This window comes from Bombyx mandarina, chromosome A1 (genome assembly GCF_030267445.1).
Source record: "Bombyx mandarina strain Sakado chromosome A1, ASM3026744v2".
In the NCBI taxonomy this organism is placed as follows: domain Eukaryota; kingdom Metazoa; phylum Arthropoda; class Insecta; order Lepidoptera; family Bombycidae; genus Bombyx; species Bombyx mandarina.
The window spans coordinates 10,729,464-10,742,976 of record NC_143234.1 but is presented as its reverse complement, the minus strand read 5'-3'; the positions used below and the strand labels follow the sequence as shown (position 1 = coordinate 10,742,976).

Genomic DNA, 13,513 nt, shown 5'->3' with positions numbered 1-13,513 from the left:
ACCTACCCGCGCGGACTTACAAGAGGTCTTACCACCAGTAATTACGCAAATTATAATTATAATTTTGGTTTTATTTTTTTTACACGATGTTATTCCTTCACCGTGGAAATCAATCGTGAACATTTGTTGAGTACGTATTTCATTAGAAAAATTGGTACCCGCCTAAGGAATTCGAACACCGGTGCGCGCGGTGGATCGCTACGTACGAATGCACCGGACGTCTTATCCTTTAGGCCACGACGACTTCAAAAGGATAGTTTAGATACGAACTTAAGTACATAGTAACTTGAAGAATCGACTTTTTTATTTTAAATTTAATTTTTCTTAAAATTCTAGTTTGGATCTAAATTGGAAAATAGTGGATATAATATTATTTATCTTGAATTGCAAAAATCACGAGACTGCCTTGTTGATAGGATATTGTGCCTGTTTCAAACAATCTTAAATAAATCGCTAATCTACAATAACAATAATATTAATATTTTCACGGTTTGATTTTTATTATAGGGTGCAATCACTTTTGTGAAGGAATAACCATCGTGGGTGTAATTCTTGAACATGAGTCAAGTACATATTTCATTAGAATAATTGGTATCTGATAATTGTAACACCGGCACAGTCGCATCGCTCAACACGAGTCCGACGGCCGAGTTACCCTTCAGATTAAAATGATGATGACGTTATAACTGAACCACGCATCCGATTGACTTGAAACTTGGTATCCATGTAGAAAATACATGTACTTAATGAATAGGCTAATATTTATATGAGTGTTGGACTCCCTAATAATAATGACAATAAATAATAATGTTAATTTTAAATGCCCAGCGAAGCGGGCGAGGACGGCTAGTATTTTATAAAATTAATGCGAATTCTATGTTAAGCATATTGCGAGATTGGAAAGCAAAATGAATAAAAAAAAATTAAAAAAAAGGCAAGATGATTCAAAAGCATTTATTAAGTTTCACAAAATATAGGTAGATACTTCCAGTAACATTACTATTTCAAAATATTATTTAAATTGAAAATCTCAAAATTCTCTCCAGCTGCAATAGAAAATAATATGTTAAAATAAATTAGGTTTTTTTTTATAAAAAGTTTTGGCTCCAATGCCTTAGGCATTGATTTCGCTAATGTCACAATATGCAAAAAATGACAGGTGCTTAAAGAGAGAAAAGAAAAAACTAAATACAAATAAATTTGGTCAGTTTTTCCATAAGCGAATCTGTGATTTTAAGAACAACACAAACAAATTTATTAGACTACTTTAAAGATAAAAAATTAGGTTTAGACTACGGCTAGTACGAATGTAATATAGGAGGAAATCAGCCAGGAAAAATATGATCAAAATCTTACTGCTACTGAGGACAATGGGGAAATGATAGTAGCTTGGTTAGTATTTTTTTTTATTGCCTTTGTAGGCAGACGTGCATACGGCCCACCTGATGGTGAGTGGTTACCGTCGCCCATGGACTTCAGCAATGCGGAAGTAGTAGCATATCGGGTGAGCACCACCCGACACCCTATCACTAGGAAAGATATCCAATAACAATAATTACTTTCGAATGCAAGGACCAGGTTCCTTGAGTTGCTCGTGCGTTTTGTAAACGCACTGCGTCTCTGCGAAGCCCAGGAGTTCAGCTAGCAGGTTTATATCTTTGTACGAGGGTCGAGCGCGAAGGATCTGAAACAAACGTTCAATTGGTACGGACAGACGTCAGCCAGACGTGAGCCCACGGACTCTCCTTTTTCTTTATTGCACAGACGAATGAACTAAGTCAGCTTGAGCATGCCTTCATTAATAATAATTTATAGGACAGGCCCCGCGTAGGACTATCATTAAAGCAGACAAATCTGGTATGATCGCACAGGTACCCGAATTAATTTTGAAAAGTTATGTTATAGAATGTAAGTTTATCGATGCCGGCTATTGGGTACACAGACAAGCCGCGGCGTGGTCTGCTCACCTCGGTGGCCACGTCCCTCCTATCGTCGATGGGCGGCATGTTCCAAAAGACCAGCCCCACCACGGTCTCGTCGCGCAGGTAGAACACGATGCCTCGCTTGTATCGGTTCTGGTATTGCTCCGACCTGGAAACGGATGAGTGCTCAATGCAGAAACGTTAAAGTTTTCCACTAAAGTTGTGCTCCGCTACTTCCAAATGGTCCTGACGCAGGGCGCTTCCGCGGGACCCCACTCATTGCTAAACCCAAATTAATTAAGCAATTTGAAAACTTAACGCTTTATTCCAGCGCTAAAGAACACTGTAGGAGCACCGTATATAATTTAAAACTAAGCTTACTTTTTGTAGCAAGGTTTTTCGCCATCACCCGCGGGGGCCTCCGTCTTTTTGGGGACCTCTTCAGGAGCGCATTGCTTGAACAACGCGATCGTCGGGAGACAAGCCCCCACTTCACCCACCACCTGGATAACGATAGGGAAATCGTCCAAGTTTGGTGCACAATATAAGTTGATACGAGATTAGATAAGCCCAGATGGGCAATGAGGTGGCATCTTTTATTACGCAGACTACCCGGACTTAAGGTCTACCTGGTCATCGGAACTCTTAGACGTCCCAGCGTCAGTACCGAAACTAAGACATGAAGAACATAAATTTTGTGGTATGACAGTTCCCCCACCCTCACGCTGAACGCATGGCTGCTTCGTGACAAAAAGGGACAGGGTGGTGTCTACCCGTACCGGCCGGCCGTGCGTGTAGACACGCCTCATGCCCTTGAGCATGTAGTTGTGTACTGGACCGACCTCCATCTGCAGCGCGTCTCCGAGCCGGAGCCAGTAGTGCGGCTCGAGGTTGCAGGCGAGCCAGTGGCCCGTCATGTTGGCGCCGGCGATCAGACCGAGCCGCTCGGCCGTGTCGTAGTGCTCGTCCCGGAAGCGGACGTCCCGCCACTGCGAGTACACACTCGCCGCGTCTCCGGCCTGAGACCACAGTTGTACTTCTATGTAAATATTGTAGCCAGTCGAGTCTAAAACGTATCGCTCAACAGGAATATAGCGCTCTCCTCCGCCAGTTAATGCGCCACCCACCTAGAGATATAAGTTCTAAGGTCTCAGTATTATTACAACGGCTGCCCCACCCTTCAAACCGAAACGCCTTACTTCTTCACCCACAAGAGGTCCTACCACCAGTAATAACGCAAATTATAATATTTGCGGGTTTGATTTCCTAAGGGATTTCAATCAGTCTAAATTTGGGTCTTCTAAGATGCTCTGGTACTGTCGCGAATAATTGCTCGAGATGATGTCATTACCTCAGCTTCACGTTCGGACCGTCCATCACCGGAGTAGAGTTCATCCCTACTACTAACGACTTATATAGGTATTATATAAATATGAGTGCTGCAACACGTTAAACGAGGTTTGAAACGAATGCCGTGTAGTAGTAATTAGTAATGTTCAATAATACTTTTTCGTTTTTTTTTATTGCTTAGATGGACGAGTTCACAGCCCACCTGGTGTTAAGTGGTTACTGAAGCCCATAGACATCACGCAAATGCGCCACCCACCTTGAGATATAAGTTCTAAGGTCTCAAGTATACAAGTTACAAGTTACAACGGCTGCCCCACCCTTCAAACCGAAACGCATTACTGCTCCACGGCAGAAATAGGCAGGGCGGTGGTATTCACCCGCGCAGACTCACAAGAGGTCCTAGCACCAGTAAAACAAATAAGTTCGTGTAACCACTAGAATTTACTGAAGATATTTTATACTACTACTACGGCTACTTCTTGTTGTTTAGAATCACACACGAGTATTTTGGCAGAAGCTACACCGCCATCTTGTGATACACTAGATTACTAAATGAAAGAATTCACAACGAGTTTACTTTTCACGACAGGAAACTTGATGGAGTCCAATACTAAAACAGCAATTAAACACTTACAACGTATAGATGTGTTCTAGCTTCCAGTTCTGTGTTGACCAGGAATCCGCCGTTGACCGGGTCCTGCTCCAGAAACGAGGGTTCGGCCAGTTCCATTCGCGGTTCGGCTCCCACCGCCACTAGCACCTGAGCCGATATCGTTTAATTAAAATGAGTGTAATGTCTGTAGTACGTACAGATCATCTGGAAGGTACCTACTTATGTGGACACGTTTCTACCGTATCATATCATCTTCACTAAAGTCACAAAAAATCCTTGATTACTTTGAAAGTACTGTGGCTTGTGTGAGTGGTGAGCAGGTAGGTACCGCCATCTTGCTAATGTTCATCGCGAAGCATTATTGTATTCCGAAAGGGTGAGGCAGACAAAAACAGTCTAGGCCACGCCTTAAGTCTGGTCATTTTCTAAAAGCCATGTTTATGGACTAGTGTTGCCGTAGGTGAGGAATGACTATGGGTCTATGAGCATCACGCACGACGCTAACATAATCAACCAGATCGAAACATGGAGTCGACATATCAATGGCATTGTATTCAAATCCATAACATGGTATGGCGTAAACTCGCGTGGTATTTACACGCGGTAACTTACACGACGTCACACTTGCGCAAAATGAAAATTGATTGATTAATTGAGAAAAACAAGTTCGCAAATATTCGTCTAATTTTCTTCAATAAAATATAACTTGATTATTAATTAACAAAAGTTAGATTTTATTTATTCGCTTTAGTTATTCGACAATAAATCAAACAAATTATTCTGCCCCTTCTTCTTCTTCAACCCGTGTTGAAGAAATTCTCTTCATAATAAATTATTACTTTAATCTATTTTGTTTATCATTAATTTACTAAATTACATAATAAAACGATATTCTACTGTATATTTTAATTCATAATTGCATCGAAATTCAGGATGTAAGTTCTAACTAGATTACTGGTGGTAGGACCTCTTGTGAGTCCGCGCGGGTAGGTACCACCACTCTGCCTATTTCTGCCGTGAAGCAGTAATGCGTTTCGGTTTGAAGGGTGGGGCAGCCGTTGTAACTTTGAGACCTTAAAACTTATATTTCAAGGTGGGTGGCGCATTTACGTCGTAGATGTCTATAGGCTCTAGTAACCACTTAACACCAGGTGGGCTGAGAGTGGGCTTCGTCCATTTAAGCAATAAATCAAAAATTAATACTTTATGACAATTAAATTAAATGATAAAATTAATGATATTTTTTTTCTTTTCTTGTCGTGAACACCACAATAATATTATAATAGTATACTCTATGTCACTTCTACAGCTGAGACGAACCTAAAGATATCTTGGCTCTCATGTTGCATTTCGGCAAACGCTTAGGTTGTAGAGGTTGTAGAGGCAGCTGACTACACAATTCGACTTCACTAACTAGTAAAATCAAGTAGGTACAGGGTAAATACTCACGTAATCCGTGACCAGGGAGGTTCCGTTAGACAGCGTCAACTGGACCCTCCCGTCGGGAGTCTCGAAGGCGTCGTACACTTGCGCTGCAACGGAACGTGACGTCACGCGCGCGGATGCGGCCGCCACCGCACAGTGGCGCGTACTGATACTTCGATCTTATACAAACACTAGCTTTTGCCCGCGACTTCTTCCGTGTCGAATAGTTCACAAATAATGCTTTATTTTAGAACAAATTTGTTTAACAGAAAAAACGTTATAGTGAGCCAACCTTAATATATAGACATATGCTGTGGCGGACTTTTTTTTAGATCTTTTATAGGGGAACAATTCTGCCACACATTATTTTAGCGAAACTTTTATTGTTTCCGCAGCGCACGCAGTGGAAGCTCTCAAAAGGGATTAAAACCTCGATTTTTAAACATTCTTTATTGGTGCTCCGCTTGCATTGGTCTTAGCGTGATGCTATATAGCCTATAGCCTTCCTCGATAAATGGGTTATTTAACACTGAAAGAATTCAATTCAAATCGGACCAGTAGTTCCTGAGATAAGCGCGTTCAAACAAACAAACTCTTCAGCTTTATAATATTATAGTATAGATGAAACCGCAAGGTTGACCCGAGCATTAGACATTTTACTTTATCACACTGGGTGCTTGTTTTTTTATGTTTGAGTGATTACTGGTGGCGGAGGCCTTTCCGGTTTTACCCGGGCAAGTGGGAGAGCAAGGGCTCAGCTAGTAGGGGTGGGATTTGCTAACAGCTACCCGAGCGCCTCCAAAGGAGACCTAACAACTCAAGAGTAACTGCTTCGCAAATGAATCTACTATCGTATCGGAATCGCGTGCGTGCTTGTACGGTAGGGTAGTAACATCGAAAAGTGGCCGAGCGCATTATCTATATATTGTGTTCTGGCTAGAAAGGATCTTTCGCCGATGTCGTTACGAAAAGCTTCTGAAAAGCTGTTCTGGTCAGGATTTAGACGAAGAATTATTAAAAACTATATAAACGGGATTCAATTTTATTCATAGCAAACAGATGCCACAACTTATTATAGCAACTAATTTTAACATTGCATACCTAGTCTACGTTCAATTAAAGTACCTTACGCACTGATAATCAATACAAACTAGTTTATTTACTTCAGATACGTTTATATATAGATATGTCGCTCCTGGCTCTGCTGATGTCCATGGGCGAGGGAGATCTCCAAGCAGGCATGAGCTTGATTAGCTTCGAGACAATAATAAACTTACTTTTGGGCATAACGGTGACGCCTTCGCATTTGATCTTCTCAGTGGCCCACTCGCCGAGATAATCTGGTATGACTCCAGCCATTATGCCTTTGTCTTTGAAGACGTGGACTATCTGCAGCGGCTCCTCATCGGGTTTACGTTCGATGAGCTGATCTGCAGGGCGCGTGGAGAACTTAATTATTCTATCGCTCCAACTTCGCCAATGAAACAAAGGGTTTTGCAGTTCCTAGAGCGTATCCAGGCGTGGTCGCACCAACCTCGACTCTAATATTAGATATTGGATGTGATAAATTAATACGAGGAGCTTTTTTTTTATTGCTTAGTTGTGTGGACTAACTCACAGCCCACCTGGTGTAAAGTGGTTACTGGAGCCCATAGACATCTACTCACAAGAGGTCCTACCACCAGTAATTACGCAAATTATAATTTTGCGGGTTTATTTTTTATTACACGATGTTATTCCTTCACCGTGGAAGTCAATCGTGAATATTAAAATTTGTTGAGTACGTATTCCATTATAAAAATTGGTACCCGCCTGAGATTCGAACACTCATCGCTCAACGCGAATGCACCGGAGGTTTTATCCTTTAGGCCACGTACCAAAAGAACAAGTAATATTGATGGCGTTGCCAAGGAGGGCACTCACTCATCCTCCCTAGATGCCAGGCCAGCTCGGTCCCCAGACAGCCGCCGCCCAGCACGACCACGTGGCGCGCGCGCCGCACCCCGCGCTGCGCCAGCTCCAGGTCGCGCACGGTCCGCAGCGCGCACACTTTCTGCCGGACCGCTTTGGGCGCCGACTTGAACACGCTCAAACTCTTCGGTTTGGAACCTCGAATTTTTAGATACATCAACTGATCATTTTGAACTGACAGGAAAATTGAAGCTTCGTGGTCAAAGTAGATCATGGTTCATACCATATTGATTAATGATATATGATTGCCTTGCAAAAATAGGCGGTGTAGGTGTACTTGTCTCAGTTGGCACACATTACACCCTGCCACCAGTTTATGTGAGCAGTAAAATCAGTATGAGGCATTTCGAAGATTACAATGATACTTTTTTTTTTCTCCTACCTAAGCTGATAGCCTTGAGAGGCTATTTCAGCGTAACCTTCAATAGTAGGTGAGCTCACGGGGCTCAAACTGGAGTGACCCCAGCAAGAGCAGTGCTTCGCAAAATCTACTACCGGATCGAAAACGCGACCCACTGAGAAGATCCGGCGAGAAACTCAGTGGGCTGTGTCTGTGGGTTAAGTGATACTGAAGTTTCATTGCCAGTAGGAATAATAGCTATTCTTAAAGACGCTGTCCGTTGTAAGTTATAAGACTATACGAACCAGGAGCCAGTAAGCACCTCTCGTAGTATATAGGCTGCTCGCCGCACATTGTCTTCACGTAGACAACGTGCTCGTCTGCGTCCACCCTCAGCACGCACCATCCGGTCGCCACGGACACGGCCGGTCCGGTTTTAGTCCGGTAAAACTTCACCGGATCCATGAACTTCGAACAATCCGCTAGGTACATGCTGTGAGCGATTTTAGAGTTTTATATTTTATTATAAGCCTCATAGTTAATCTACCGTCCTGGATAATGATTAGTTGAGAACTATTTCACATAACATACGTGCGTCTCTTTCCGTCTTCTAAATAGTTCAGGGATTTGATGTCAGGTGGATCGGGGTTCCACCACATTTGCTTCGACATTGGAAGTCTAATGTATGGTAGACAGTCTTCCTTGCTTATGAAGAACACCTGGACCGGAGAACTTCAATCATTCGACTATACAAGGCTGTTTGGCACACAAGGACAAGTGAAACAGGTAGTGTGGCCACAGTGTCGCCCTATTGAAGATTTCACAAAGAAAGATTACGAAATGCACATGTACAAATGGGATGCACGATTATAAAATCGATTTGTTTGTTTAATTATTCTTATTCGTATATAACGTTTCCTCTTATCTCCGGAGTGTGGATTAACACTCTCGTGCTGTGGTTTATATTAAAACTTTTGACTGGTGGTAGGACCTCTTGTGAGTACGCGCGGGTAGGTACCACCACCCCTCTTATTTCTGCCGTGAAGCAATAACGCGTTTCGGTTTGAAGGGTGCGACAGCCGTTGTAACTATACCTGAGACCTTAGAGCTTATATCTCAAGGTGGGTGGCGCATTTACGTCGTAGATGTCTATGGGCTCCAGTAACCACTTAACACTAGGTGGGCTGCGAGCTCAACCCCTCATCTAAGCAATAAAAAAAACTGATCAAATTCGACTCTTTAACCTTTGCTTTCTTATCGTGTTCCATAATGGCCCTGTAAGCCGCCCAACCGGCCGCCCCGGCGCCCACAATCAGGTACTGCACACAGGCGGGCAGGTCCCGGTCGTGGTATGGACTTTTGAGCCTCGGCCGCGGCCGCCCTAAGCATTATGTATCAATTTTTAAGTACCTTTTCATTGCGCACGTATAAGTACTTAATACTCGTTTAGGAATAGCAGGAATGTACCTACGCCATTTGAGGCCAAAATAGAAGTCAAGCCAATGATTGCTAATCAATAAATGAGATTATTACTGATGTTGCATTTGCCTTGCTGATTTCGGCCTCATTCTACTGTTAAGTGGCTACCGTTGCTTATAATATGTATAATGTAATATCATGCTTTGTCCTTCTCATATCCGTTATCAAGTATTTATGGGCTGTTTTATGTTTGCGCTTGCCGCAATAAGCCTGTGTCATTGTATCAGCACATTGCACACTCATTTTTCAATTAAATTGAAAGAAAGAAGTACATTCGGAAGAATAGAGAAACAACATTAGTGGAGTCTTACATATAGGTTTGTTTTCTCCTAATCTTTCTTGTTGTTCTTTCCACAAGTACAGTTTGTAAATCTGAAAAGTAATACAAAGCACTTCCAACACTGACTTGACAGTCTAGTCTCCACCGACCAGTCTCGAGCTACACCGGTGTTTGGCTACACGGTTACATGTAAGTATCTTCTGTGCGCTTAGTGCGAGTTTCTTAACGTTCTCGATAGCGTAAAAGTTAAAAAAGTTAAGCCAATTTTGTATGCAATTGGAACAGCGCCCCTGGCGGCAAACGTACGCAAACGATCCCACTCCATACAAATATGAGCTAACTTTTACGCTATCGAGAACGTTAAGAAACTCGCACTAAGCACACTGATTAAAAGCTTTTTTAAACGCAACGTCAAATGAGTATAAAAAAAATAAACGTAAAAAATATTGAGAGATAGATTGAAGTTTGGGAAACTCTCGTATTATTTATAAGAGGTTCATTTTTACCTTCAATACATATTTTTGCTAAAGTAAGCCCGAGTCAATAATAAAAAATATATTAATATTTAAAGATCACAAGGTGTTACTAGATAAAATATACGTAGATGTCAACTTACAACACCCATGGTACCGAAGAAGCCGGCGACCGTCCACACGTATATCCAGGGGAAGGATTTAGGTGGCGGCGGTGGGCACTCGGGAGGAGAGGGAGCCGGCTTTGCCGAGCACGGGCCCCGGGTGAGGCTGCAATCCAACATCGGCTGCACGACGTAATGCAATACCATACAGTTTATATATCAACCAATTAAGCACGTGTAATTTGTCTACAAACGCTCAGAAATAGTGCAAGAAAAACGGAACCCGGATTGGTAGCAGAAAGTATAGAGCATAGTGTAGACCACAATATTCACGGGACTTGCGAGCTTCAAGTTGGAGGCAGTCCGCGTGACAAATTGATGTCAGTTACTGAAATCGGGCAACCTCGGGAATGGCCTGCACGTGCACATTAACTCTCACACTTTACACAACTTAGTCAAGCTTCGATCAAAGTTTTGTGCAAATTATAAACTCAATTTGATCATCCATGGAAGTTTTTTTTTTTTATTGCTTAGATGGGTGGACGAGCTCACAGCCCACCTGGTGTTAAGTGGTTACTGGAGCCCATAGACATCCACAACGTAAATGCGCCTCCCACCTTGAGATATAAGTTCTAAGGTCTCAGATAGTTACAACGGCTGCCCCACCCTTCAAACCGAAACGCATTACTGCTTCACGGCAGAAATAGGTTACGAGCGAATATCAATTTTTAAAACATACAAAAGTTCGTCAAGTCTCATAAATTAAGCAAACATTATAAAACGCATAAGTAAGCAATTGCTAACTGATAAATTTTTTCTTCAACATTTTAATTTAAGAGGCAAGGTCTACAGACGAATTTCCTGGCGCTCTCAACGTCAAGCAGCTAGTGAAACCTTCAGACACCGTATTTACTAAATTTTCTAAAAACTACATATTGATACGTCGCTTAACGCATTATTACCGAGCGTCAGAAAGAGCCAGTTCTGTTTAGTCTAGCCGGCTGCGCAGGCTTCCTAATGGCTGTAGGTACACTATACTTAAAGTAGGAAATAGCAATCTGCCACAATTGAGCGACAATTACTTTAAGGGTGTTAAATACAAAACAAGAATCTCAGCTTCATTGTGAAAAGATTTTATTAAAAATGAATCGATTCATCGTATTTGTAAAGAAAATCCTAAATCACGACATTAAATCCGGTTTATTTAAGATCGCACCACTACTAGATTCCGCCTCAAGTTTTTCAGCTTTCTCCAACAGCAACATCCTATCCAATGGCTTCCAGGGTTCGTGGAAGGCAAACTTGTACTTAATTCTCCCGTGGTACCCAAGTTTTGGCAAAGCTTCTTTACTTGGTTCGATGTTTGGCAACATTCTCTCGGGCTTTCCTCTCCAGTAGTCAGGGTGAACTATGGCAGAGTTTCGGAACAGATCTTGTATGTTTGGAGTCGCGGTGTGGTTATGATTAATCTCGGGATTGGTAAACAATTCTCTGCCGTCTTCATTTGATATTTCCTGTTGAATAGGATAGTTGTGAGAACACACAGAGGGTAGGTAAAGCGAGCCAGTGCGTTGGACGAAAATCTGTTATAAATTTATAAATCTGCGTGTGGCCCTCTGTCTCCTTACCACTACCTCCAGACCGGTGCTTGATTACAGTTGGTCGTATCATCAGCCCCCTTCCCTTTCCCTCGGATTTTGTCAAAGAATCCCTTCAACACGCCCATTAAACCTTCATCCTTTGACTCCTCAGTCAATGAGTGCTTCTCTTGAATAGAACTGTCCTGTTCTTGATTGCTTTGGTTTTGATCTGAAGACTCCGTAACTAGGACGAGCCCGGCGAACTGACGAAGAAAGCACAAGCTGGATTTCATTCGGTTTCGCGATTGATTTAAAAGAAAACCAGTTTCGTCAAACGCACTTTGATATAAAAATGATCGTTATGTTGCCTAGCCCCTTTTTTGGAAATACTTGATTACATAATAGCAATCAAGCTATTACAATAAAACAGTCGAATTTTAACAGAATAATGTTTAGTGTAGCGTGAAGAGTTTATGTCGGTGAGTTATCGCTTGGTTGTCTCTGCCGATGCTGGCGTTCCGGAGACATTAACCAGACTCGTAGCCAAACCTGAATGACAGTCAAATATCCCCGACTTTGTTCCCTTTCTACATAATCACACTCCCCTGTGCTCAAACACGTTGGTTCTTACCTTAGCGTTGCTCGGAGGCATTGGAGGTACGACTATATCCGGAACCTTTATTTTGTAGGGGTCGTAGTTGGGTGGTTGGGGTTCGCAGGGACATTCCGCACGCCAGGCCGGTGGAGGAGGGTCAGGTTTCGGCCAGACCTCCACTTTTTTGCCTTCAGTTTGCGCAACTTCTTTGCAGCAGGAGCCTTTAACTTTAGAATAGTTGTTCTGACCTACAACACAATCAATATGAGTAATAAGTGTGCTGTGCTTTAGTAAAGATGTCAGGTGTCAATTATGGTTTTGATGATTAAGAGACTTCGTTATGTAGATATATACACAAATTTAAAATCATTTGGTCTTGCATTGCGGCTTTTTATGTAACTGGATTTATATACCTGTTTGAAGGAGCTGGTAAGGGTTCTGCTAACAATTGACAAAGCCAAGAGAATGATCAGTCAGTGATCAGGTTTTTTCCCCTATTCGCTGGTAGCCTAAGGGTCTATTCAACTTCACGCGAACGGGTAGGGGAGCTCACGGGCTCTATCTGACAGAATTTGCTAAGACCAGCCTTAGCAAAAGCAGTGACTCATAGAATCTACCACCGGATCGGAAAGCCGAGCAACTGAGAAGATCCGGCGAGAAACTAAGTGGGCTGTTTCTATGGGGTAGTTCGCTCGTCGAAGTCGACAAAAACGTTGGCCGGTGCTTGAGGAGCCTAAAAGCACCGACGGTGGAGCTGAAGGATCCGAAAGACATGTTTCGGATGAGGGCGGCTTTATGTTGCTCAGTCATCTGGTCTGGTCATCATCTCAGATAGGTAACTAGCGACGGCCGGTTTTCATTGAGCACACTTACCAACACGTAGAGCTCCATGCCCCACGGCTGCGTTATTTCCAGCAGCTAAAAATCCGCCGTTCACGATTTTCAATGGCGAACATAATTTTAAAGAGTTAACAAACATTTTTTCTATAAAACACTATAAATTTATAAGATATTTTTTCCTGTTTTGAATGCTACATTATTCTTGGCATGTTGATGACAGTTTGTTTTTGATAGAATAAATGAAATTAGACGTGTGTTAGAAATTGGAACGATTTAATTCACACTATTCATTGTGTTATTGAAAACAATTTAAAGAATAGCCAAAGAGATCACAATCTGATAGTCATTTACTATATTTTAAGTAACCTCCGGCGTGCGACTTCTCAAAGCTTTCCCTTCAATTTTTTTTTTATATTAGTGAAAACCCTATCTGGTTTAGTTCTATAGTTTAACGGCAGTAGCTGATGGAGGAGGGCGGCGGCTTTGTTTCGGAAAATCCTAATAGCGGCTGACGTACTGTCGTTGAACGCTCACTATTGAA

The 13,513-nt window shown here is 42.3% G+C and overlaps 1 protein-coding gene across 2 annotated transcripts; it reads right to left on the bottom strand.

Moving 5' to 3' along the window:
* Positions 1-939: 939 nt before the first annotated feature.
* aif (apoptosis-inducing factor) lies at positions 940-13,405 on the bottom strand. 2 transcript variants are annotated; one of them, XM_028186495.2, is made up of 16 exons: positions 13,006-13,405; positions 12,169-12,380; positions 9,997-10,140; positions 9,412-9,472; positions 8,866-9,002; positions 8,213-8,340; positions 7,927-8,114; positions 7,234-7,419; positions 6,588-6,740; positions 5,335-5,417; positions 3,907-4,032; positions 2,765-2,941; positions 2,304-2,425; positions 1,968-2,091; positions 1,560-1,684; positions 940-1,046 (listed from the first exon to the last, which is right to left on the bottom strand). In XM_028186495.2, the coding sequence occupies exons 1-16, from the start codon at positions 13,109-13,111 to the stop codon at positions 1,031-1,033; spliced, it is 2,088 nt and encodes a 695-aa protein (XP_028042296.2). In that variant the 5' UTR covers positions 13,112-13,405; the 3' UTR covers positions 940-1,030. The 2 variants fall into 2 exon arrangements, with proteins under 2 accessions (XP_028042296.2, XP_089595875.1); XM_089739749.1 differs by lacking the exon at positions 940-1,046 and having other exon boundaries at positions 1,556-1,684.
* Positions 13,406-13,513: the final 108 nt, after the last annotated feature.

Coding starts and splice junctions, on each gene's coding strand:
- aif (XM_028186495.2), bottom strand. CDS start 13,111: ATGTTTGTTAACTCTTTAAAATTATGTTCGCCATTGAAAATCGTGAAC. Junction 8,115..8,212: donor GAAGACGGAAAGAGACGCAC/GTATGTTATGTG, acceptor AATCGCTCACAG/CATGTACCTAGCGGATTGTT. Junction 5,418..6,587: donor CGTCACCGTTATGCCCAAAA/GTAAGTTTATTA, acceptor GTTCCGTTGCAG/CGCAAGTGTACGACGCCTTC.